General features: G+C 37.7%; 3 protein-coding genes across 3 annotated transcripts in view; 1 reads left to right on the top strand and 2 right to left on the bottom strand.

Annotated features, from left to right (window-relative positions):
• LOC134811988 (uncharacterized) overlaps nucleotides 1–16846 on the bottom strand; it is a 93731-nt gene extending 76885 nt beyond the window's left edge. The window contains exon 1 of the mRNA XM_063819168.1: nucleotides 16837–16846. The gene's annotated coding sequence lies outside the window, so the exon portion shown is untranslated. The remainder of the gene's footprint in view (nucleotides 1–16836) is intronic.
• The window catches only part of LOC134811976 (ATP-binding cassette sub-family B member 6-like), a 122132-nt gene that overhangs the window by 14200 nt on the left and 83184 nt on the right, over nucleotides 1–24748 (bottom strand). The window contains exons 7-17 of the mRNA XM_063819148.1: nucleotides 21858–21979; nucleotides 21559–21650; nucleotides 21335–21412; nucleotides 20308–20416; nucleotides 20024–20113; nucleotides 19189–19310; nucleotides 18894–19041; nucleotides 18491–18648; nucleotides 18063–18232; nucleotides 17843–17926; nucleotides 17577–17708 (exon numbers count right to left, since the gene is read on the bottom strand). Of these exons, the coding sequence (XP_063675218.1) occupies nucleotides 17577–17708; nucleotides 17843–17926; nucleotides 18063–18232; nucleotides 18491–18648; nucleotides 18894–19041; nucleotides 19189–19310; nucleotides 20024–20113; nucleotides 20308–20416; nucleotides 21335–21412; nucleotides 21559–21650; nucleotides 21858–21979 (1305 nt within the window). The remainder of the gene's footprint in view (nucleotides 1–17576; nucleotides 17709–17842; nucleotides 17927–18062; nucleotides 18233–18490; nucleotides 18649–18893; nucleotides 19042–19188; nucleotides 19311–20023; nucleotides 20114–20307; nucleotides 20417–21334; nucleotides 21413–21558; nucleotides 21651–21857; nucleotides 21980–24748) is intronic.
• Nucleotides 1236–13657, top strand: LOC134816404 (uncharacterized). Its single transcript, XM_063825239.1, has 18 exons — nucleotides 1236–1335; nucleotides 1490–1594; nucleotides 1757–1925; nucleotides 2829–2951; nucleotides 3122–3285; nucleotides 4323–4453; nucleotides 4644–4750; nucleotides 6612–6714; nucleotides 6892–7004; nucleotides 7166–7320; nucleotides 7453–7545; nucleotides 7809–7949; nucleotides 8061–8312; nucleotides 8443–8657; nucleotides 8820–8969; nucleotides 12229–12400; nucleotides 12539–12631; nucleotides 12950–13657. The coding sequence occupies exons 1-14, from the start codon at nucleotides 1239–1241 to the stop codon at nucleotides 8514–8516; spliced, it is 1827 nt and encodes a 608-aa protein (XP_063681309.1). The 5' UTR covers nucleotides 1236–1238; the 3' UTR covers nucleotides 8517–8657; nucleotides 8820–8969; nucleotides 12229–12400; nucleotides 12539–12631; nucleotides 12950–13657.

The following is a 24748-nucleotide window of genomic DNA, read 5'->3' on the forward strand; positions in this document are numbered from 1 at the left end:
AGCAATCTGTGTTTTGCCAATAAACAAGTGACACAGGTGTAGATCCAGCAACCTAGTGGCTCCCTCATTTCGGTTAACAAACCAGCTGCTGGATTAAATATTTATCTGTTTAAATGGACATTTGTAATAGCCGTACTGTTGAGCATGCTTGGTGGCCACCAGGTCACGCCTTACCGCTTTTAATTATTTGTTCACTATAATTAGTCTGTTTAAAGATTGCAAATGACACCTATTATTTATAGGAACCACAGTGTGACGTATTTGACGTGAGCTACTGAGTACCAAACATCCGCAGGAAACATCTTGAAGAAATATAAGTTTTAACTTTGTTTTTATAATTCATCTATTTTTATCTCCTTCTGGCATGTTAACATTCTCTAAGTGCCAATATTTCTAGATTACTAAACGTTATTGTATGGTTTTAAAATTGAACCTAGACCTCAGTGAAATTCGATACAACGTTTGCAGTACGTTTATTCTTTGTGAACTGATATTGAGATTTGGTGTTCTACATTCTAAACTGTGATTTTAACCTCTGTTACCTCTCGCAGTCTACTAAACCACCAGATGTACTGAATGTTACTGTGCCTCCGCGACTACTCATTCGTTACTAATGATCCACGATTACTCTGATGTTTTCTCTGTTTAAATTCGATTTTAACCTCGTGAATCGTATGACTAAGTTATCGCGTACGTTACACATTTTTCTTCTAAGGTTAAGATTCTCAATTCTCATATATTATTTGCATTAGTCGTTCATCATATCACTTTTAGGTTTCGAAATAAGTTTACCATGTCTGATTTTGGTTCAAGGGTTAAACGAATTCATCGCGCATACATTTATCCTGTGGAGCAATTGAACTATTCTGATTACTAAAAATACCATCACATATTTATTATTGTATGACATACATATTATCGTGATTGAAAAACTCTTCTTTCGAAAATCACACTCACCACTCATTTCTCTTTCATAGAATCAATAACTTATACTGCGTTCAAGTCCTATGCATATGGTTATAGTATATCGAGTAAGTGCACTTTTCTATAACTTAACCCATTGACAATATAATATATTATATGATAGGAATATGATGATTTTTGAAATTTCCTTTTCAAGGCCAAGGGTACAGATTGTCAGCTGTGCAGTTGACCTAACCAAGTATCAATGTAGGAAGTTTATGTCAGCTGTAAAGTGTCAACTTATTGACCCAACCAAGTATCAATGTAGGAAGTTTATGACAGTTGCGCTACTCTTATCAACTCTCCTTGTTTTCTCGGCAATTTGCACCGACGATGATTGGAAAGCAGGAGCCGTTATCGATCATGTGGACGGTAAGGATAACATATCAGTTATTAAATTTAATACGCCAATTTTAAGTTTATTATTATTATTAGATACAATATAAGTAAGAATAAAATCGACTCCAAAATTGAATTTAGTGTTCTGTTATTCTTCAAACAGGTGCGATAACTACTTTTGATTCAGGTGACGTGGTAGTTTGCTACTTGAGTAAAATAATCTCCCAAAAGAACATCCAGAATCTCCTCTCTTTTCAAGCAGTGGTTACGAATCAAACATATTGGCCCAAAGGTACATAGATTGATATAATAATAGCAGCACACTTTTGTGCAACCAACGACTATTCATTCGCAAGGTAGTGCTTAGAAAGTGATGTGGTATTACTTTTGTTTTTGATAAATTACTCAAAGCTGCTATTAAATCATGTTTAAAAACTTTTCCTAATTCACCTAGATTTCACGGTGGGTTACGTGGTTGTTAAATGGTTCAATATACCCGATGAAAGTCATGTAAACAGACTTTTGAAGGTTCTCAATGAATACCCAAAGATAATCGCGTTCGTGGGGTTTGTGGGGAATTTCATTGACGTCATACAATCTGCTTCCTTTGTATCTTCCATCAGGTTTGTAAATACTCTAAAACACTATCGTATTTTAAGGAAAACCAATAGAACAGACTAAAAATAGTTTGAATGTTGGCAGTAGGGTCACAATTTGTGCTATACATATTTTCATGCGTGGAGAATAAGCAGTTAAATTTACATCACTGCTTATAATGTGATAACATTATTTTCACAACTTTGAGTTGTGAAAATAGTTTTATCCAACGAGTTTGACGAGTTGGATAAAAACGAGTTACATACCGAGTTTGACGAGGTGTGTAAATCATGTTATCATATTATAGGCAGTGATGTAAATGCATTCTCTGATGATCTACGAAATGATGCTAGCGAATGCAGCATTTACATCGGAAATTAACGACCGATAATATTACTACATATAACATTCCAGAGTCAAACTTTCTAGAGGACACATCCTTATCTTTTAAAATTGTTACAATTCGCTGAGATGTTGCTAATTATTTTTAAAACAGAAAGTGGCATAGTAGTATAGCTTATGTTCTGATAAATATTTTGCTTCAAAATTTTACAGAATGTCAATAACAAGTATAGTAGTCAAACCTTTGTGGCAAGTTTTGTGTGAGTGTGAGCTTATTTTACCAATTTAAAATAATTAGCAACATCTCAGCGACCTATAACAATTTTAAGAGATAAGGATGGACCAGGGCAATAACAATAGTTATCGCACTCCTATTTACCTGTTAATCACAGCCTAAATGTAGTTTATTGTTATATAATAATAGTTATTGCCCTCCCAGTTATTGCAACCCTATTTAATGCATTATATTATCGTAAACAAGAGTGAGATAACAACTTTTACATTATGGACAGTTACACACTGATCATGAGAGAATACAAATTAAGTAACGACTTGAAGGAATTCAAAGGTTTAAACACATTCTTCAGGATACCCACATTCACATGCTCGATCAGCATTAAGATAGATCAACTATTGGAGGTGGACAACCAGGAGTTTATGACTAGGATCACTGCTTCTAGAACTCAGCAAATTAGTGGCACCATACCCAGGTAACAATCGTTTTTCTTATTCTCATTCATCGATTACCTTGAAATTAAATATATATAATATATACCTTTTTAACAGTCATTGCAGTTCAATTTTAAATTATCCAGCAAAATAGAATTACATTATCCAGAAAGTAAGCTTTTTTTGTTTGCTAAGATCTAATCCCGCCTAGCATATTGGATGGTCTCGGTACAAATATAGTGAGTGTCTTCTATACCCAAGATAAGTCACTCGAGTTCAGTAAGCTGACTCAGCAACTTGATCTGAGAAAAGACCATGTAGATATGGAATATCATCAACAGTTGACAGGAGATGGAGCTGCTGATGGCAAAGCTGGTGAGATAAATCTGAGATTTATAATTAATTTTTCATCTAAAGTGTCTGATTTTTCGTATAAATACTGAATCCAAAAATCATCTTTAGAAACTGTGAAAGTTGACACCGTAGGTCCAATATTGATCCAGTATTGGTCTAATTAACAGCATACAGGTATGCTCCATTACTCCTAAACATTGCTAAATGCGTTTTTATGTTTGAATTGTTAAAATTTTTCAAAAACTCATGAACTTTCATCTAATTTAAAGTGAATTAAACCGAGCTGAAAGGGGTACTGGAGTAAACAGTTAACACCCTTTTTACTTGCTTACTCCAAGTATTAGTAGTGTTTTTACACACAGTTAACATCGACAGTCGAATTTACATAAAGTTTGACATGGTTTTTACATAAAGTTTGACATGGTTTTGTAAGATTACCACATCCAAAAGGGATATTCAGCATTAGTCCACTGTTGATTACAAATAGTCCACTGTTGATTACAAATAGTCCACTATTGATTACAAATAGTCCACTGTTGATAACAAATAGTCCACTGTTGATAACAAATAGTCCACTATTGATTACAGATGGTCCACTGTTGATTACAGATAGTCCATTATTGATTACAGATAGTCCACTATTGATTACAAATAGTCCACTGTTGATTACAGATAGTCCACTGTTGATTACAGATAGTCCATTATTGATTACAGATAGTCCACTATTGATTACAGATAGTCCACTATTGATTAGAAATAGTCCACTATTGATTACAGATAGTCCACTGTTGATAACAAATAGTCAACTATTGATTACAAATAGTCCACTATTGATTACAGATAGTTCACTGTTGATTACAGATAGTCCACTACTGATTACAAATAGTCCACTATTGATTACAGATAGTCCACTGTTGATTACAAATAGTCCACTGTTGATTACAAATAGTCCACTGTTGATTACAGATAGTGTATGCCTTATGCTCGTTACAAACTCTATTATGGATACTGACAAACACCAGTTTTAAAATAACAACAACAACATAAAATTACTTCAGTTGTAAATCATCTCTCTGGAGACAGCGACGAAGACCACTCACATGTCGAAGAACAGAGAACACACACCGTAATATTGTTGTTGGCGAGCAAAGACCTTGCAAAACTTATCATCTATCTTGCCTCTCAAAAGGTGATTTATTAGGTTTATTAGTTTGATCTTAAAGTTTTGGGAGTTTTGTTAAAACCATTTCTACAATATGAATCCAAGTTCCAACTGATCAAAATCACAAATTTTTCATTCAACCTACGATCATTCTGCCCGACTTGAAAATCAACCAATCATCAAACTCTTCACTGTAAAAAGAAACCTAAATGTTCAGGGGCTCTCGGATGTTGTTTTTATTACCGATTCCGGTGGTTGTCTTTCTTCTCCTGAGTTCCAAACAGCGATGGAGAACCTAACCACTAAGAAAGTCTACTTTTTCAGGTCCAAATTGCTTTTTATCCGCCTTTGTAGAATTTTTCGTTTTTGTGATGGAATTAAAGATGATATATACAGCAAAACCTCCATATCCGGACCAGATTGGAACCATTCGTTAGGCAATTTTTCCAGAGTTAAAATGTTCCGGTATCTAAAAGGTTCGGATCATAAATGGCCGGGATTAAAATATTTAATTCGTGACTTTGTTGTTCCGAGTTGCTAAAACCAGAACTACAAAAACACATGCAAAATACAATTAAACATATTTCGTAGATATTGTTTTTGACCCATCCGCATGGCCTAGTTGGGTTAAGGCGCGGATTCCATGGCATAGATCCCCGTTTCGATTCTCATTGACGGGAATCATGTTTGACAAAATATTTTGTTTGCCGCTATGATAATTGATAATGAGTGCATATCTGCAGTTTTATATCCTTGAATAGCATAGTGTGCCCTGAAACTCGAGGTCTTTGTTTTAAAGATATAGATTCTAAGAATGTAATTTACGCGAGAAACAACTACATTCCGTCATTCCACGTTGTCACAAGCCCGCTAAAGAGAAATTTTGAGCACAGCTTCGATAAAAACATGATATGCATCTATAGAATATAGAATTCAAGGCGATGATGCGGAGCGACTTGGACTCACCCTCGAACGTAGAAAAAGCAGAAGAGTGGGGCCCAAGATCATCACCGATGTGGACTTTGCAGATGATATAGCACTTACATCTGAGGACATGGACAAGGCTAACGAGTTCCTGCTCAGAGTAGAATCGGCGGCAGCAAGCGTGGGACTACACATAAACGAAGGCAAGACCAAGGTCATGACACTGAATATGGAGGATCGATCTAGCGACCTACAAAGTCGATCCGGGGAAGTCATAGAAAATGTAGATGATTTCATCTACTTAGGCTCCTGGATTGAGAGCACAGATAGGGAGATAAGGGTTAGAAAGGGAAAAGCGTGGGGTGCCCTACATAGACTGAAGGATATCTGGAAATCCAAACTCTCAAAGAGCCTAAAGATTAGATTGTTCATAGCGGCTTGTGAATCAGTACTGCTCTACGGATCAGAAACCTGGACACTGACAAAGGCTCAAGAGAAAAGTTTGGACGGACATACACAAAGATGTTGCGTATGGTGCTGGGTATCTCATGAAAGGACAAGGTCAGCAATATAACTTTGTATGGTAGCCTCCCAAGGCTGTCAAACAAGTTACGAAGCAGGAGATTAAAAATGGCGGGACACTGCATCCGACATCCTGAGCTACTTGCCAGTGATTTAGTCTTATGGGAACCTACGCACGGTAGAGCACAGCAAGGCCGACCAAGACAAAGCTACTTGTCTATGTTACTGAAGGAAGTTGGGACAAACTCTAAAGAGGAACTGCGAACCCTGATGCGGGACAGGGATATATGGAGGGGGTTTTCTGGCGTAGATCGGACTTAGCTCCGACATAGTAGTAGTAGTAGTATATAGAATTAAATCTGTCGCCGAGTAGTAGATGTGGATTCTGTTGGGGAAGTTAGATATATTTTTTGACACGTGAGTGATTCTGGGATCTGATTGGTCATTAGTGGAATTTTATCGGATAATTGCTGTCACGTGTAAAAAAAATATGCCCCACCTCCCCACTAGAATCCACATCTATTACCCAGCGACAAATTTAAGACTTAACATTTTATTCCGGCACCCAGGAATCTTACCATCAGAGTTTGGGCACGTTCTAAAAATTTACGGCAGTTTGGTGGTCCGAAGTTGGATGGTCCGCGACGTTTCATTGTATATATCTCATAACCGATTCCTTTAATTATGGATCCAAAATAGAACAATTTTAATGAGAAGAGGTTGATCCTCAGTTTTTCAGGCTCTGTCAGACAGCAGTCTATAAAGCACCAGAACTCATTAACTACATTGATAGGTATAATCTTTACACCCGCACTAATGGAGAGTTAAAACCCGCCAGCAAGGTACGTGGCTAGATAAAGTAAACATTCTGTTATTAAGGTTAAATTTTAAATACGTAGAAGTGCCCATTTCTTTTGGGTCGATCCTGCATAAGGTGATAAGGTAATCTAGATCTTTATTTGAGGGTAACTTGATGTGGGTAGCAGTGTAAAAACGGTAATATATTTTGCATTGTTCAGGTGATTGATAACTGGTACAAAAATGATAGAAAGTTGACACCTTGTGTCGTAAGAGAAGATAAGAACTGCATATCTGTAGGACAAGTTTGTACAGAAAACACAAATTTATCAAGGTTTGAATCTATAGTTTCATTATTGAAATAATAAAACCAATAACGAGTAAAAATACTAGCTGTAACCCGACCGTTATAAGGGGTATTTAGGGCCTTCAGCGCGGAGGAAGCATACTGCAGAGTATATATTATTTAGACTTTTTAACTTAAATCACCTTTAGGTACAACCACAGAATTTACTACACCACACGAAAATTATTGAAATCATTGGAAAAGATCACCAAGGTGCAAGTTGAAGACATCTCTAAAAGAACCTTCCAAGATCTCTTAATCAATACTTCCTCGGTTGGTGATATCATCTACGAAGGATTTCACGGTAAGACACGATAATTATATGGTTTGTGCAATAACACAAAACTTAACTAGACATTCCATCTATTTTCTATATCTATTGTCAATCACGATTCTCTTTTTATAACATTATGATAGCTAATTTACATACTTTCAGAAAATAACGTTGATTTACCGGAGAATACAACGTTTTTAAGATATTCAAATGGGTCAATGGTAGACGACTATGAAGTCCTCTTTGATGCGAATGGTTTCCTAATCTTAACTACGATAACCAATTATATTTGAAATTATCTGAATCTAATATAACAACATATCAAACATTTTACTAGAACTAAAACAAACAAGTTTTTTTTCACCGCTAAGGAAATGGGGTCAGCACCTTGAAAACTAGCTTTCTATAGAGTTAGTCGTCCCTCCCATTTGTTCATTCATCCATCCACTTGGAACGCGACGATTAAATGAAAATGAGAAATAATCGTCAAATCTGAGGATATTCCTAACTTCCATTAGGTCATTACGGCAAAAAAAGCGCCATCTGGACTTCCGGGGAAGATAATCCTACTTTTAAAGAATTCATGAGCGAAACTAAATCAGATATCATATCAGCAACACCCGATACATATTTTGAGTGCTCGCGTGATTGTTTTAAAGGTAAAATATGTTGAACTACGTAAGTTACGTTTTTCCTTTTCTTTCCTATATTATCACCATACATACTGCCATACCAGTAACAACAGAGCTTATAACTTAAAATCTTGATAGGGAGCAAACGAGTCCCGGCCAGCAATTTTCTTAACTGTTGGACCTGTGTTCCCTGTATTGGAAACACTTACACTGAGAATGGAAGCTGGCCTTCGTGTAAAAAATGTGAATCTAAAACGAAATTCTTGTGGGTGAACGAAGAGAAGACGGCTTGTGATCAGAAAGCCGGGAGCGTCAACTTCAATACAACTTCTGGCATAATTATTTGGATTATTGCATCGTTGAACATTGCAGTATTGATTTTCACCATTGGTAAGACTTGTTCGTCCAACTCCAAAAACTTTTCTAAAAGAAATAATAGTTTCATTGAAAAGGAATTGTCATCGGTAAAAATAATGAACACCATCAGGTCCAGCTTAACCAGTAAACATGACAATTTCAGTTATCTACATCAAATATTGGACATCCAGAGTGATAGTTTCTTCTGGAAAGGGAGCTGTGCTGCGTTATGTTTAGTGGAATCCTTATTGGGCACATTGAATCCCTGCTTATTGCTGTGGAACCAACTGGAACCATTTGCATCCTCATCCAGGTCCTTGCTCATTTCTTTATGATGCTGACCGTTTGTCCTTTATTGGTCAAAACATTCAGAATATGGTAAGCACACTTTTTCCCCCGATATTATTAATCCTTTCGTCAACAAATGATCCCAACAGCTATTGTTGAAAACCATTGTAGCACAATGTTCACTGTGCCAAGATTTCCATTGTTCCACAATGTTCATGTTATATTGCGCATAATGTTCATTGCGCCGCGCAGGATGGTATTCAAGTTCTCTATCAAAATGGGCAGAAAGATAAGAAACTACGTCAATGATTGGGTCACAATGGCAGAGTGTCTCATCCTAATGATCCCACAGTTGGTATTCTTACTTTTTGGTCTCCTCCTGGATGACTCCTTCAACTTTAAGTAAGCCCTTTCATCATCATTATATTTTCTCAAGCTTCATGAAATGCGAATACTTTTAACACATCAAGGATGAAGACCCGTTTTAATCTGATTCTACCCATTAAGGGGGCATACACCAAAACAGTGGTTTGTGCCGTCCAGACCAAATGACCTCATAGGCAGTTCAGTGACCTTCTAGCGCACCGTTTCCACACCAAAAAAAATTATTTTGAGAATTCCCATTTTTGTAATCGAGCATTTCCTGGTTGAGAGTGCAATTTTCGGAAAAAATTATTTTGTGGTTGAGACGCTATAAGTAAATAATTTCTTGCGGTATCGGGTTGAAATTTTGTTCGCCGTTTATTCACATCTATTTCAAGGTGTGTGTAAAATCTTGATATCGTATCTAAAAAGGCTGGTGTGTTATGAATTTTTAAAGTCAAAAAGCTAAAATTGTCCTTTTTAGGCTTAGTTTAACAAAAAGACAGTCAGGGAAGATCGGATTGATTTGATGCTTGACATCAAATTGTTCTCTGAATTCTGGCGCAGTTTTTGATGCCCTCAAAAACGTTTTTACTCATTCAGCTTCAGATCTATTGGACCTCAAAGCCAAACAACAAATTTAGGCACATTTTTCGGTTTTAATATTTACTGATTTTTCTAAAATTTTGATAGGAATGTGCTAGTGACTTTTTGAAGGGTGCAAAATAACCGCAACTAGCACATTTATATATAAGTTATGAACAACAAAACATCCTAAAATGCTTCCCTTTGAAGTTATGGGAGAAAATGTAATTTTTTATCTGCAAAGCCAAAAAATCACATTTTCTCCCATAACTTCAAAGGGAAGCATTTTAGGGTGTTTTGTTGTTCATAACTTATATATAAATGTGCTAGTTGCGGTTATTTTGCACCCTTCAAAACGTCACTAGCACATTCCTATCAAAATTTTAGAAAAAGCAGTAAATATTAAAACCGAAAAATGTGCCTAAATTTGTTGTTTGGCTTTGAGGTCCAATAGATCTGAAGCTGAATGAGTAAAAACGTTTTTGAGGGCATCAAAAACTGCGCCAGAATTCAGAGAACAATTTTATGTCAAGCATCAAATCAATCCGATCTTCCCTGACTGTCTTTTTGTTAAACTAAGCCTGAAAAGGACAATTTTAGCTTTTTGACTTTAAAAATTCATAACACACCAGCCTTTTTAGATACGATATCAAGATTTTACACACACCTTGAAATAGATGTGAATAAACGGCGAACAAAATTTCAACCCGATACCGCAAGAAATTATTTACTTATAGCGTCTCAACCACAAAATAATTTTTTCCGAAAATTGCACTCTCAACCAGGAAATGCTCGATTACAAAAATGGGAATTCTCAAAATAATTTTTGTTGGTATGGAAACGGTGCGCTAGAAGGTCACTGAACTGCCTATGAGGTCATTTGGTCTGGACAGATTTGGTGTATGCCCCCTTAAGGGGACATACACCAAAACCTTTTTTGCCGGGACCCGGGATTTGACTTCATCTTACTATATATAAAGCGAGACGATATATATATATATATCTGTGCCATTTTACTGACACCACGGCATCAACTTTAACGCAACTTTCCGCAAAAACCGTAAAAGATATACAACTGAAACTTTTTTGACTGGGTTAAATGCTTTAATGGCCTTCAAATCAGCATGAAAAAATAAAAAATTGGCCAAGGAATAATAATTTTAGTGCCCAAAATTTGGACTCCCAAGTGGTGTCAAAAACGCGAATTAAATAGGTAATAATTATTTTAGTCTCTCGAGTCTTGACACCACTTTAGGGTTAGACGGGTTCCTGCTAGTATTATGAAAGTATAGATTACAACTGTAAGATTTGAGGCATTGAAAAATTCTTTTGAGAGTACGCACATTCGAAAAAAAATTATTTTCTTTTTCGAAAGTTTTGGAAATTTTGAGAAGTCTGTCACTGTAATACCGATATTTCAGTCATTTTAAACGATTTTTGGCTGATTTGTTTATTGAACATTATTAACAATCCGTACAAGAAGCCCTGTAAAGGATTTTATAATTAAAGAATAGATGACGAAGTTACAGACCAAACAAGGTCGAGAGAAGCAAAATTGAAATTTTTGTAAAAATCAAAGTTGTATATTTTACCATTCACCTAGGTCATAAGATATCGCTTCAAAAATTCTTGTGAGTGTAGCTGATGATCATATCCAACTTTTTGGAACAGGATTTCTCTCAATTTTGAGTTTTAAGGTATGAAATGTGGCCTCAAACGACTTAGTAAAATTCATCGTAAAAAAGGGCCAAACATGGCAGATTTAAGGCTTAAAATGCCTATAACTCAAAAAGCATCAATTTTTTAAAAATAATTTTTACAGAATCGTAATCAGCTTGAGAAGACGAATCTTTTAGTACCAAATAGGTTATTTTAGAAGACAAATTGTCTTAAATAATTTTCCAGCTCGAACACAAGGGTCCCCCCTTGTATAAATTTTGTAAAAATTGTACACATTTTTTTACAAATTTTGTGTCTTTAACTATTATAAATTTGGTACTAAAAGATTCGTCTTCTCAAGCTGATTACGATTCTGTAAAAATTATTTCAAAAAAATTGATGCTTTTTGAGTTATAGGCATTTTAAGCCTTAAATCTGCCATGTTTGGCCCTTTTTTACGATGAATTTTACTAAGTCGTTTGAGGCCACATTTCATACCTTAAAACTCAAAATTGAGAGAAATCCTGTTCCAAAAAGTTGGATATGATCATCAGCTACACTCACAAGAATTTTTGAAGCGATATCTTATGACCTAGGTGAATGGTAAAATATACAACTTTGATTTTTACAAAAATTTCAATTTTGCTTCTCTCGACCTTGTTTGGTCTGTAACTTCGTCATCTATTCTTTAATTATAAAATCCTTTACAGGGCTTCTTGTACGGATTGTTAATAATGTTCAATAAACAAATCAGCCAAAAATCGTTTAAAATGACTGAAATATCGGTATTACAGTGACAGACTTCTCAAAATTTCCAAAACTTTCGAAAAAGAAAATAATTTTTTTTCGAATGTGCGTACTCTCAAAAGAATTTTTCAATGCCTCAAATCTTACAGTTGTAATCTATACTTTCATAATATGAAGTCAAATCCCGGGTCCCGGCAAAAAAGGTTTTGGTGTATGTCCCCTTAAATTGTTTAAAACCCAAGTTTAACAGCTTTACTTGAGATAATTAGATACGATGATAGTCTGTCTTTAAATTCCCTCTTCTCAGGTTTACCATTAATTACGTGGAGGAGTCACTGGAACACCCGATTAATGTCACCAAATCATGCGGTCCTCTCAGTTTCACAATGATGCTGATAAGCATTGTTTATGCTGGTGTCATGTTGTTGGTTTCCTCTATCTTGGGATGGGACTGTAGAAAGCTCCCCGATAATTTCAAGGTAGAAGGACACTCAGCATGATGTTAAACTAGTGAATTATAATGCATTATGTAGTGTGTAATAGTAAATTCCGAAGACTATATTATGCGTTGGTTAATGCTCATGCACGTCACATTGCACACCCTATACACTATACAGGAGTCGATGTATATATTTTTATCATCTCTGATATCTCTCCTGCTGATTGCTGTCTACGTTCCGGCAATGCTGACCATGGCTGGATTCACTCAGGTATTTGACTCACTGATCGGGGGGGGGGGGGTATAATTTTGACTCTGAGAATTTGACCATTTTCGCCGGAAATACTCAAAAATGTCTCAAAAATAGTGATATACCAAATCATTCTTCATATCAGTGCAATACTGCAATGTGGTCCAATTGATACTCATGACCCCCCCCCCCCTGATCACCATGTACATATGTGAGCCTTAAGAAATATAGTCGTCCTTGGTGACGGTTTTTATTAGTTTAATAGATTCACTGATGATTAATAAGTTTTAAAAATGACTTAATTTTGCAGAGAATACTTAATTAACGATCTTATCTCAGGTTTCTTTACTAGCTGGAGTAATTTCAATAATCTCGGTGACGCTGAACCTTGTGATCTTCATGCCGAAAATATTTGTAGTGTTGTTTGTTCCACCTCTCAAGCAGAAAGAAATGTTCAAGATAACCCAGAAGTCATCAGGTTCTACGCACAGTCAAGGGGCTGGAGAGTCCAGAATTCAAAACAAAGGCGAAGTTGGTGTTTAACTTGAGAGAGTCTATAACGTGACGTGTTACGTGCCGTCTAGCTAGCGTCTTATACTTCATAGTTACATTTGAACTTATGTTTTTTATTTAACTTTATTTCATTTAGCTGAACTATCGCGAAACTGCAATTTGTGTATTTTAATTTATATACGTTACAAGCTACCAGTTCCGTCGAAACTGACTGATATGTAGTTCTTATCTTTCTATCACAAACTATACTGATTACTGAATAGCACACGATCAGGCACATTTGTTACATAACCTGGCTGGTTGCCAAAACCAGTGGTGCATAGTGCCTACTACATTACTAAACGAGAAGACTTGAAGTTATTCGTAACGTAGCTCTCGGCTCTAGGTGTCATAAAAGTTGGAAACTATGTCATTTGTTGAAATGATTTAAAAATATATAATATGTATATTGGCTCTGGAAAAATCGATTATAAGTTTGAGCTTTGTACTTTGTATTAAAAACATTTAATTATAATGCCGACAGTAAAATGTTACAAAGTTTTGTTTGTTAAGAAATTGGATATCTTCCTCATGCTTCGCATAAGAACGTTTGTTAGGTTCAAGTTTAAGTTTATAATCCCTGCATACTGGAATCCTTTCTTAACAATTTAAGCGCTAAAACCAGCCTCCGATTGCTAAGATTTGTGATATTTTGGACTCTGTTTTCAAGCTATGACGAGAGTCCACAATTGTTCCTGGATACCGATTACTATAATACAGCAACTTTAAAACTGCACGTGCATTTATTTGGCAAGAAGCCACATTCCTCTTGATAGATAAACTTCAAAACTGCACGTGCATTTTGAACTGGCAGAGAGCCAGGATAATCCCTATAAAAGGATAGCCACTACACGTGGATTTAAGCTTTTGCTATTACCACGTCTTTAAAAATATATACAACGAAATGATGTTACAAGAAGATACATTTATCATCCTAGGAGCAGCAGCCTTTGTGCTGCTGCTTCTAGGAGGGCTATATGGACACATGATCTTTCTGGCCAAGAAATTGGAGAAAAAGATGGACAGTATAGACGAGTCCGTAAGGAATTGCATTCATGTCCTGGATCGCGGGCTCCAGGACATGAATTTCCTCCCTCAAGATAAGGAGCCGAGGGACCACCCAAGCCCACCAAAGACCCCGGACCATGTGTCGATTACCATTGAGGAAGACCTTGTTCCCAACCTTCCAATCGGCATATGGTCCGGCTGGAGCCCTCCTACGACACCCCGGAGTATGGAAACTACACCCAGCTCTGGGGACAGTTTTATTACTGTGATAAGGGCTCCAGGATTCCCAGGTTCACCACGATCAGTGGTGAGCCTGGAGGGCTTTTGGAATATGACCAATAGGACAGAAGAAGAGTCCTCAGAAGAAGAAGTCCTCTTCCCCGTGTAAGAGAAAAAAAGAAGGACTTACTATTTCTGTCTCTATGTAAATTTCTACAAGTAATTGTTTTATTTCAAATCTCACTAATTTGAAGCTCAATCATCTGAATTTTTAAAATAAATAAATTCATAACCAAATTTTTTCAAAAAATCAAACATTCAACAAATCACAAGCAATAATAATACGATGGAACTATTGGACATTAAATTACAGGAATATCTGCCACAAGGGAAAACAATCCTGTGATCTTGAGTCTTGACCTGTTTTACTCTATACCACTGATCTTATTTCAGATTACAGAAATCGAGTTAACGGATGTGTGAAGACAAAACCATTACAATTTTTAAATCCGCTAGTGTTTCAGTGTTTGCATTAGAATCCAGGTGAGGGATGAGGTTTCGTCCCAGAGATAAAATGATCTTTGTTAGAAAAGTGCTGGATTCATCATATCTTAATCCTGCCGTTAATCGATTCAGAGTGATATTTCCTTAAGAAGTAGGTAGGCTATACGAGTGTGATTATTACCCGTTTCCATCTAAGATCTGTCAGATACATTGACACGTTGAATTTTGTTTATCGGACACATCGTGAATTTTGATTCTACAAATCTAGATTTTTCAATTAACGCACGCGCGTTACCGCTATGTTGAAAAAAAAACTTTTAATACGTCTGCGGTAATCGCGGCTGCGGAGAAATATGCATTCTAATGATTTCTAGCAACTTTCTGAAAGATGGGTTTTCTTCGCCGGCTAATTTTGTCCGGTTGATAATAGTTGGTGGTCTTCTGCACCGGTTCCGCCTCGAAATGGTGAAAAAACTAGGCATGCAAACTGCAATTCGAAGGTGATCGCAGTCATAACTTAATTTGTACGTCTAACGCTTTTCGGCAGTTACTGAAACCGAAGAAACATCGACAATTAGCGATATCATACACGATAGTAGCCGTACTTCAGAACTGCACGTGCATTCTAACTTGGCAGGTAACTAAGCAATAGCCTACAAAAATATGTAAATACACGTGCATCTTTATTTCAACACAACAACAACTTGAAAAAGCCTTATTGCTACTGCTCCTAGGAGAGCTTTATGCCCACATAAAAGAAATTGCAGAAAAAAGTGGACAGTATAGAAGAATCCCTAAGGAATTGCATTCATGTCCTGGATCACAGGTTCCAGGACATGAATTCCTCCCTCAAGATAAGGAGCCGAGGGACCACCCCAAGCCCACCAAAGATCCCGGACCATGTGTCGATTACCATTGAGGAAGACCTTGTTCCCAACCTTCCAATCGGCATATGGTCCGGCTGGAGCCCTCCTACGACACCCCGGAGTATGGAAACTACGCCCAGCTCTGGGGACAGTTTCATTACTGTGATACGGGCTCCAGGATTCCCAGGTTCACCAAGATCAGTGGTGAGCCTGGAGGGCTTTTGGAATATGACCACAAGGACAGAAGAAGAGTCCTCAGTCCTGGAGTATGGAGTATGGAAACTACGCCCAGCTATGTGGACAGTTTTATTACTGTGATCCGGGCTCCAGGAGGAGCAGCAGCCTTTGTGCTGCTGCTTCTAGGAGGGCTATATGCCCACATGATATTTCTGGCAAAGAAATTGGAGAAACAGATGGACAGTATAGAAGAATCCCTAAGAAATTGCATACATGTCCTGGATCACAGGCTCCAGGACATGATTAACCTCCTCGAGATAAGGAGCCGAGGGACCAACCCAAGCCAACCAAAGAGCCTGGACCATGTGTCGATTAACTTTGGGAATGACCTGCACGAGCAGCTTAGCTTTTGCTACAACAACTACTACTACAGCTACTATTACTAAAACATTATCATCAGAAACCAAGAAATGCTCCCCTCCTTCAGGACATGGCGAACCAACTCAAAGTAACTCAAAGTAAATTACACCAAATCCACACAAAATGCGCTCACTGGATGGCACTATCGATCAATTCATTCAGCGCCAAACAAAGATCTTAGAAAGGAGTCCAGTAAATAAACCAACGACCCCAGCGGCCCCAATAACTCCAAGGACCCCGGACCATGTGTCGATTGACATGTCACTCACATTGCATGGGGGACGACCTTGTGACCTTGTCCCGGATCTTCCAATCGGTACATGGTCAGGCCCTCCAACAACGACTAGAAGTGGAGCCCCAGAAGCACAAACTAGTAGCTCCCATAGAGGTTTCATCACCGTCATAAGAGCCCCAGAAGTCTGTGGTGAGCCTAGAGGGCTTCTGGGATCTTACCATTTGTAAAACAGGGCCTGACTGCAGTCAATAAATGGAGAAGATACGACGAAAAACTCCGGAGGATTATCATGAGATATCCTACAAGCAGTAGCCCTAGTGCTACTGCTCCAAGGAGGGCTTTATGCCAACATTCTAACATCGGTAACTATCCAGAAGGACATAAAAGACTTAGAAAAAACGATAGGAAAGTTCAGTCATGTCATGGAGCTGGAGCTCTGGCGACTGGAGGACAAGATGAAACCCCGGACCATGTGTCGAACTGCTTGACGGAGCAGCTACAAGACTTTCATCTACAGAGCATCTTAAAAAACAAACCCAATAAAGAAACCAACGACGCCAACGGCCCCAATGACTCTAAGGACACCAAGGACCCCGGACGATGTGTCGATTAACATTGAGGACGACTTTGTTCCCAACCTTCTGGTGAGCTTGGAGGGCTTCTGGGGTCTCACCATTGAGCCCTCCAACGACACCTCGGAGTATGGAAACAACGCTCAGCTCTGGAGACAGCTTTATTACTGTTATACGGCTGCAGCTCTCCTAGGACTGGAAATATCTCAACCACAGATGACAGCATAATCACAGTGATTAGCCCAAGAAGTCCCCAGCTCAACAGATCAATAAGGAAACTGGAGGACAAGAGAAAACACCGAACCATGTGTCGAACTGCTCACGATATTCTTAATAACATTTATTTTTAAAATGGTGTTTTCTTTCTCCGTTATAGTAAATAGAATTTCAAAAACCCAAAACTTTAGACAAACCTCAGAAATATCCTGATTATCAACAGTAATAAGACCAGAGTTGATATCGTAGAATCTGAACAGTAGTTTCATTATCGTGGACTTGCCGTGGCCAGAAGGTCCAACTATCGCCACCGACTTACCACTCTCAACCTGGAAATGTTAACATGATTGAGTATGTAAAATGTGGCCAAAGTACACGCGAAGAAAAGTCATAAAAATCATCGTAATTTCTTGACGTATTGCATTCAATTTATGAAGGCTGTGAAGCTGTAACTGAAACTCACAGTAAAGGAAATGTTGTTGAGGACCTCCTTGTCCTCTCTGTATTTGAAAGTGACGTCATCAAAACAAATTCTACCCGCAGTGACCTGAGATGTTGTTGTTGAATAAAGAGGATTAAAAGATTTAAAAGCACTTTGAATAATGTCAATACTTATCAAAAATTTATAGATAAATTCTAGCAATGAAAAGATAAGATAAATTAAAATTGAGAATTTTATTAACATTGATTTCAGGAGCATCAGGTTGATCGGAGACATCTTTGGGTTGGTCCAGTAGCTCGAACATATTCTCCATATCAATGAAGTTGTTCTGTATCATTCGGTAGTAGGTCCCGAACCAGTTCAAGGGGAGGTACAGTTGTCTGATATACGATACGAACAGTACAAAATCTCCTGAACAATTTAATTTTTAGAGCTGGCTAATTAACTTAACTACAGCGTCCAAACGTCATCTTTCCCCTCAATAGTCAACCTTACTGATCAAACAGCGTATATGGGATGTGATACCAAAATTGATCCCAAATTAAGCCAAAAGCCCAAAAATGTTAGCTATTCTTTAACAAACACGATTGATATCAAAATCAACATTTTTGCTCAACACTTCAGTTATAGAACCCAGAGGGAAGGACCTGGGATATCAAGAAAACATACCAACAGAGAGTCTACCAGCGTGAACATCGTAAACAATAAGAATGCAGCCTCCCAGAGTTCCTACACTGATAATCATGTTTTGTACCAGGTTCAGGAGGTTTAGTGTAGAGACTGCCATGTACTGAGCTGTTAGGTATTCTCCTAGGGACTTCGCATACCTGACATAGTTTAGTTAAAGTGGCATGATAACTGGTATTGAATTTAAGATAAAATTATGCGTCATTGAATAGAGATTAGAGATTGATAAAAAATCTGATTCATTAATCGGATCGGGCGAAATCAAAATCATGAAAAAGGAAATAACAAACACTGCAATCTATAAAGTTTATTTGAGGATGTTTTGCACCACCAACATAATATAACAGTGTATACAACAGCAAATGGGCATTACAAATAAATTCACCTGTTAGACTCGAAGTCTTCAGCTCCGTAGTATTTGACAGTTTCAAAGTTGAGGAGCGTATCCACTGCTTTAGCTTTCACTTCATTATCACATTGGTTCATTGTACGTCGAAACTGGGTTCTCCATTCCGTCAGAACTATTGTGGCAACTGCGGAACAATAAATGGTTTACTTCCTCATTTGCCAACCAGATTGTATTTGTTTCATTTAAAGATTCAATGATATAAACGTACCGCAAGATGCAAATCAATAATTTATTAAGTTGATATAAAACGGACCGGAGTAAACCAACTTACCCATGTAAAGAGACATTGTAACGAAGATGATGAGTCCATACCAGATGTTAAAAGCAATGATAAAGTACACAATAGCGATCATAAGATCTATAATACAGGGTCCAATACTGAACAGGATATAACTGAGGAGAGTTATTATTTTATTAGGAGAAATGTTGGGAACTGTTGTGAAATTAGATTGAGTTAGATAACACGTGCAGTAATAGTAATTTGAGCTGCTGATATTATAGTATTATGCAGTAGTAATTGTGATCTCTTACTTAAACCAGTAGTAAAGGAGTGTGGACAGTAACTATTTATATCGATTGAAAAAACGCAAAGGATCCTGCAGGATTCCTGCTATATATTGAAAAACTCTTCTAGTATTATAGATGAACTAGATGACTTATTTTACTGGGCTTACAGTTCAGCCTCATCAAACACCGTCCAACATGGTCACTCTCTCACTATTGCCACTAATGGCATATTTAGTGAACATTACATAACATCCCATGTTGGAATGCTGTCTGCAAGCATACTTACTCCTCAGCTGCACTGGGCTAATAAACTGTTTCTGAACCTATAGCCCTGATTTCAAAATGTATCTAAACTTTAGCTGTTGCAGTCTGATTTTATTAATTCAACTTTTTTAGTAATATTCGAGACAAGAGAAACGCCATCTTAGGACGAGAGGAGAGTAAGGACTCCTCGGACTACATTAAATCAATTCTTATTGTAACGTCCTCAAGAAATGTATTTAATTGTAGTTGTGGACATAGCTTTAAACTCATACTAACTCAACTAATATACATTGTGCATTGTACATTGTACATTGTACATTGTACAGTGCACTTACTTTAGTAAGTTGGTGATAGCACTGCTGGATCTGTCCACTATTCTTATCACCTCCCCTGTTTTCCGACCCAGATGCCAGGCAATTGATAACCTGTAATACGTGTGGTTAGTGGTGACTACATGTTAAATTCATTGCTTAACTGTTAAGATTTTACTAAAAAATTTAGAAAATTATAAATTTAGAAAAATTTAGTTTTTCCAGGTTAAGAGGGAAAAAGTGACTCAAAAGTCAAAAGTATGATACGAATTAACTGTTTCACAATATAAATAAAACTGCACACTTACTCCTGAATATGTCTGAAGAGCTGACAGTTAACCTCCTTATTAGTGTACTGCGTAATACTTAACCACAGTTGACTGCGAGTAGAGCCTAGCAGCCCGCTGTTACCCATACCTGAACATACCACATTTTACATACCTGCACATACCACATGTTACATACCTGAACATACCACATGTTACATACCTGAACATACCACAGGTTACATACCTGAACATACCACATGTTACATACCTAAGCATACCGCATGTTACATACCTGAACATACCACATGTTACATATCTAAGCATACCGCATGCTACATACCTGAACATACCACATGTTACACACCTGAACATACACAATACATGTAATGTGCATTTAAGGTTCAGCGCTGTAATTCTACTTATCACAGGTTCAGTTAATTAGAAATTTGAGAACCACACACACACAGTACACAAAACATCTGGCCCAATAGAGTTAAGAGCCACACTTCTACAGTGTGCTGTGTTTTAACAAAATCAATAATGAAATTTAATAAGATTTAAACGTGATTATATTTTCTAGAGTAAGTAGGTCATAAATATATTGTAATAATATGTTGTAGCCGTGTATTAATTAAATGATCTTGCATTAAAGTATTAAATGTTTTCTGATCAGAAAACATTGAATATATAACATTGTATAATACATGATATTGATAACATTATTTATTGCTATATCGGATCTGATGCTGCAGATTCTCAGAATATAAGAGAGGCTATATTTCAGACTAAAACGAAGTATCAAATTTATTTAATTAATAAATGTATAGTAATTTAAGTATGTTAATAAATTTAATAACGTTAGGTTGGCAGATTGCAGCAGCTGTTATTTTGACAGATGTAAGAGAGTAAGATAAAATAGCAGTGAAGTTACGCAGGTAACATACGTAAATCCTTACGATTGTATAAGACAGTAAAATGTACCAGCTCTTAGTGCGTCAGTTTTATACAATCACCACTGTTAGTTGGATTATAGTGTACACTGTTAGTTGGATTATAGTGTACTTACCAGTGCCCTGAGCAGCGCAAACCAAGCAGTAGAGACAGATAGTCTTGAGGGCTAAATTTCCGGTTGACAACTCGTTCACTGGGAGGTAAAGGAGTCAGTGCCTAACAAACGTAGGCACTGCCTTAAGGAATTAATAAGTACATTATAACATTATAAGGTAATAAAAGTTGATAATACCAAGGCGGCACCTGCAAAGTACAAGTAATTTTAGCCATTTAACCTACCAGCATCTCTGTATAACAGAGGAAGGAGCACGTTTATAGCACGTCCAGCCGCCAGTAGTGCAATACATATTAGTACAAACATCTGCAACATTCTGAAGAGCGAGAGAGTAGTTATTTTACTTCTAAAGGCTTACCCGGAGTGATAGTCCACACCGTGGCTCCATAATATTTAATAACATTATGAAGAATTTGTTTAATTCTAGATAAAAAGATCGAATATGAAGTATGAACCATTGAACCATGTTTTAATAATTAATCCCAAAGTTCAAGAATACCAATTATGTACTATTTTAACTAACAAGGATCCTTTAGGCCAGACGAAAGGGAAAAGTTTGATGACTTTAACGAAGAAGTTAGACCAGGTAGATGAGGAGGTGATGTCAGGACGAGGTCCACCAGGAAGCCGGGGGTTTGTCTGTCCCTGCAACAGTTTGTTAAGAGTCCCTGGTAAAAGAGTACATTATTCTGTGTAGTGCTTGTTGGGTACACTTGATGTGGTGCTGACCACCGCATATATAATATTATAGTGTATGTAAACATGGCACACTAGACAAGGGGAATCAGTCACGAGGGCGTCAGGGCGGAAGTACATACTCTGGGGATAGGGACATACTCTCTAGAATATGTAAACATACCTTATTTTAGTGTGGTTAAAATGATTTCAGAATAATTTACATGCTATTGTAAATCGAGGGTTTTTTGAGAAAAAGGAAAATGGAACGGTAATTCGGGGTGCACATTAAATCGGAGTTTTATTTTTGAGTCACAGTCAAATCGCATGGTTTCTCTTTTCACAGTTGTGGTTCTCAATAATGAGTTGTGGTTGACAAGAACTCGATCAGGGTAGATAGGGCCAGGGTATTTAACGAGCCTGGCAGGCCATGAAGTCATGGTTATGGGGGAAATGGAATAGGTACGGCAAATCGAGATTTAAGCTTTTAAGGTAAATCAGAGTTTACTGTGCAGAATACTGAAGAGTATATGCTAGAATGATGTGCTTTTTTGGAAAATCACTGACACGATTAGAGGCTCTTTTGGGATTTAAAGCGTCTAGTATTTACTAATTCAATATTCCTATTTTTAATATCGAGATTGGAAACCTCAAACTGAGTGCCTGATAGTACGAGAATACGGTAATGGCATACCTCAACATGAGAATGAGAGCCTCCAAATAAGGACCTCCAGAAAGCGGGGGAAGTCTGTCCAATATTCATTATTACTCATCAATCTCAAATCCATGTTCATATCACACTCAACCCAATTAGAGGCAACATATAGGTGGCAGGTGCGGTAATATTTAGCAAAAAATGCGATTCCGCACCTGCCTTGATTTTTATGTGCGGCACATTCGGAGACAAAAACACCGCAATTAAACTTGAGAACAATTCGCCAAATTTTCAGCCTTTAGGTACTATCAAGTTGAATTATTTGACAGCGTAGTATACTTATATTTAAACGTTATAACGTTCAGTGGTCGACCGGGGACGGGATTTTAACCGGGGCCGGGGATTCCCAATCTAGCCGGGGTTGGCCATTGACATTTGGCCGGGACCGGGATATCTTCCATTTTGCTGGGGCAGGGGCCGGGGGTGGCTTACAATTCTGAAGTCAGAAATTGAAGCATAAATTTTATAATAATTTTCGAATTTTATAATAATTTTGGGCAAGTTTCCATAAACGATATTTTATGATCGGCGCCGATAATCGCTTATTGAGCGCTTTTTCGGCGCTTTTTAAAAAAAAACCGTTTACAATCGCTTTTTTTACGATTATAAACGGTTCAAAAAAAAATCGCTTATAATCGACTATAATTGATGTCATAATTCAAAAAAGCGCTTTTTTTAATTTAAAAGCGCTTATAAGCGCTTTTAAGCGCTTACTAGCGTCGCTGAGCGATTTGAAAGCGGTTTTCCAGTATGATTGGCGCCAAAAACGGGTGGATAAGCGGTTGGCCGGATAAGCGATTCGTAGGCGCTTTTTTGAACCATTTATAAGTGATTATAAGCGCTTATAATTGGGGTGCAATTTAGCTGTTTGTAAAGCGCAAATAAAGCGCTTATAAGCGCTTTTAAAATTGAGTCAGGAAAACGCTATATTACATCTTATAACCGCTTATAATCGATTATAAGCGTTTTTTAAGAAATCGCTTATTACGGCTAATTCATCGCTATTACCGCTTTTCCTATCATCCATGGCCAGGTGAGCAGGAATTAAAAAGCGCTTATAAGCGCTTTTTCGATGCTGCCCCTAGCCTGGTCGGAACGGGGTAGTGCCCGGAATTTAAAAGCGCTTATAAGCGATTTCTCAATTCCCCTTAACCTGGTTGGAACTTTCATGTGCTTTTCTGAGCAACCTGGGGTGCACCGGCAGAGTCAGGATTTAAAAACGCTTATAGGCGCTTATGATCGCTTTTCTACCACTTTTCCTATCACCCATGGCATGGGTTGGCAAGAATTATAAAGCGCTTATAAGCGTTTTTCAATGCTGCCCCTTAGCTGGTCGGAACGGGGGAGTGCCCGGAATTTAAAAGCGCTTATAAGCGCTTTTTCAATGCCGCCCCTAACCTGGTCGGAACGGGGTGGTGCCCGGAATTTAAAAGCGCTTATAAGCGATTTCTCAATTCCCCTTAACCTGGTCGGAACTGGAGAGTGCCCACTTGCATGTGCTTTTCTGAGCAACCTGGGGTGCACCGGCAGAGTCAGGATTTAAAAGCGCTTATGATCGCTTTTCTACCGCTTTTCCTATCACCCATGGCCTGGTTGACAAGAATTAGAAAGCGCTTATAAGCGCTTTTAAATCCTGACTCTGCCGGTGCACCCCACTCCCCAGGTTGCACAGAAAAGCACTTATAAGCGGGCACTCTGATTTCTAGTTCCGACCAGGTTAAGGGGAATTGAGAAATCGCTTATAAGCGCTTATTAATTCCAGGCACTCCCCCGTTCCGACCAGGTTAGGGGCAGCATTGAAAAAACGCTTATAAGCGCTTTATAATTCTTGCCAACCAGGCCATGGGTGATGGGAAAAGCGGTAGAAAAGCGATCATAAGCGCTTTTTAATCCTGACTCTGCCGGTGCACCCCAGGTTGCTCAGAAAAGCACATGAAAGTTCCAATATAGGGGGGGGGTGACATGTCTCCAATGTCTCCCGCACCTTATCTTTTCGAAAAAGACAAAGACATTGGAGACATTGG

This window comes from Bolinopsis microptera, chromosome 1 (genome assembly GCF_026151205.1).
Source record: "Bolinopsis microptera isolate Bmic1 chromosome 1, MBARI_Bmic_1.0, whole genome shotgun sequence".
NCBI classification, from domain to species: domain Eukaryota; kingdom Metazoa; phylum Ctenophora; class Tentaculata; order Lobata; family Bolinopsidae; genus Bolinopsis; species Bolinopsis microptera.

Bases quoted from the DNA above. Each gene is read 5' to 3' on its own strand.
- LOC134816404 (XM_063825239.1), top strand. From the start codon at position 1,239: ATGACAGTTGCGCTACTCTTATCAACTCTCCTTGTTTTCTCGGCAATT. The intron at 1,595-1,756 runs GTACATAGATTG...TAATTCACCTAG, and splicing joins TCAAACATATTGGCCCAAAG to ATTTCACGGTGGGTTACGTG. The intron at 3,286-4,322 runs GTGAGATAAATC...AAATTACTTCAG, and splicing joins AGCTGCTGATGGCAAAGCTG to TTGTAAATCATCTCTCTGGA.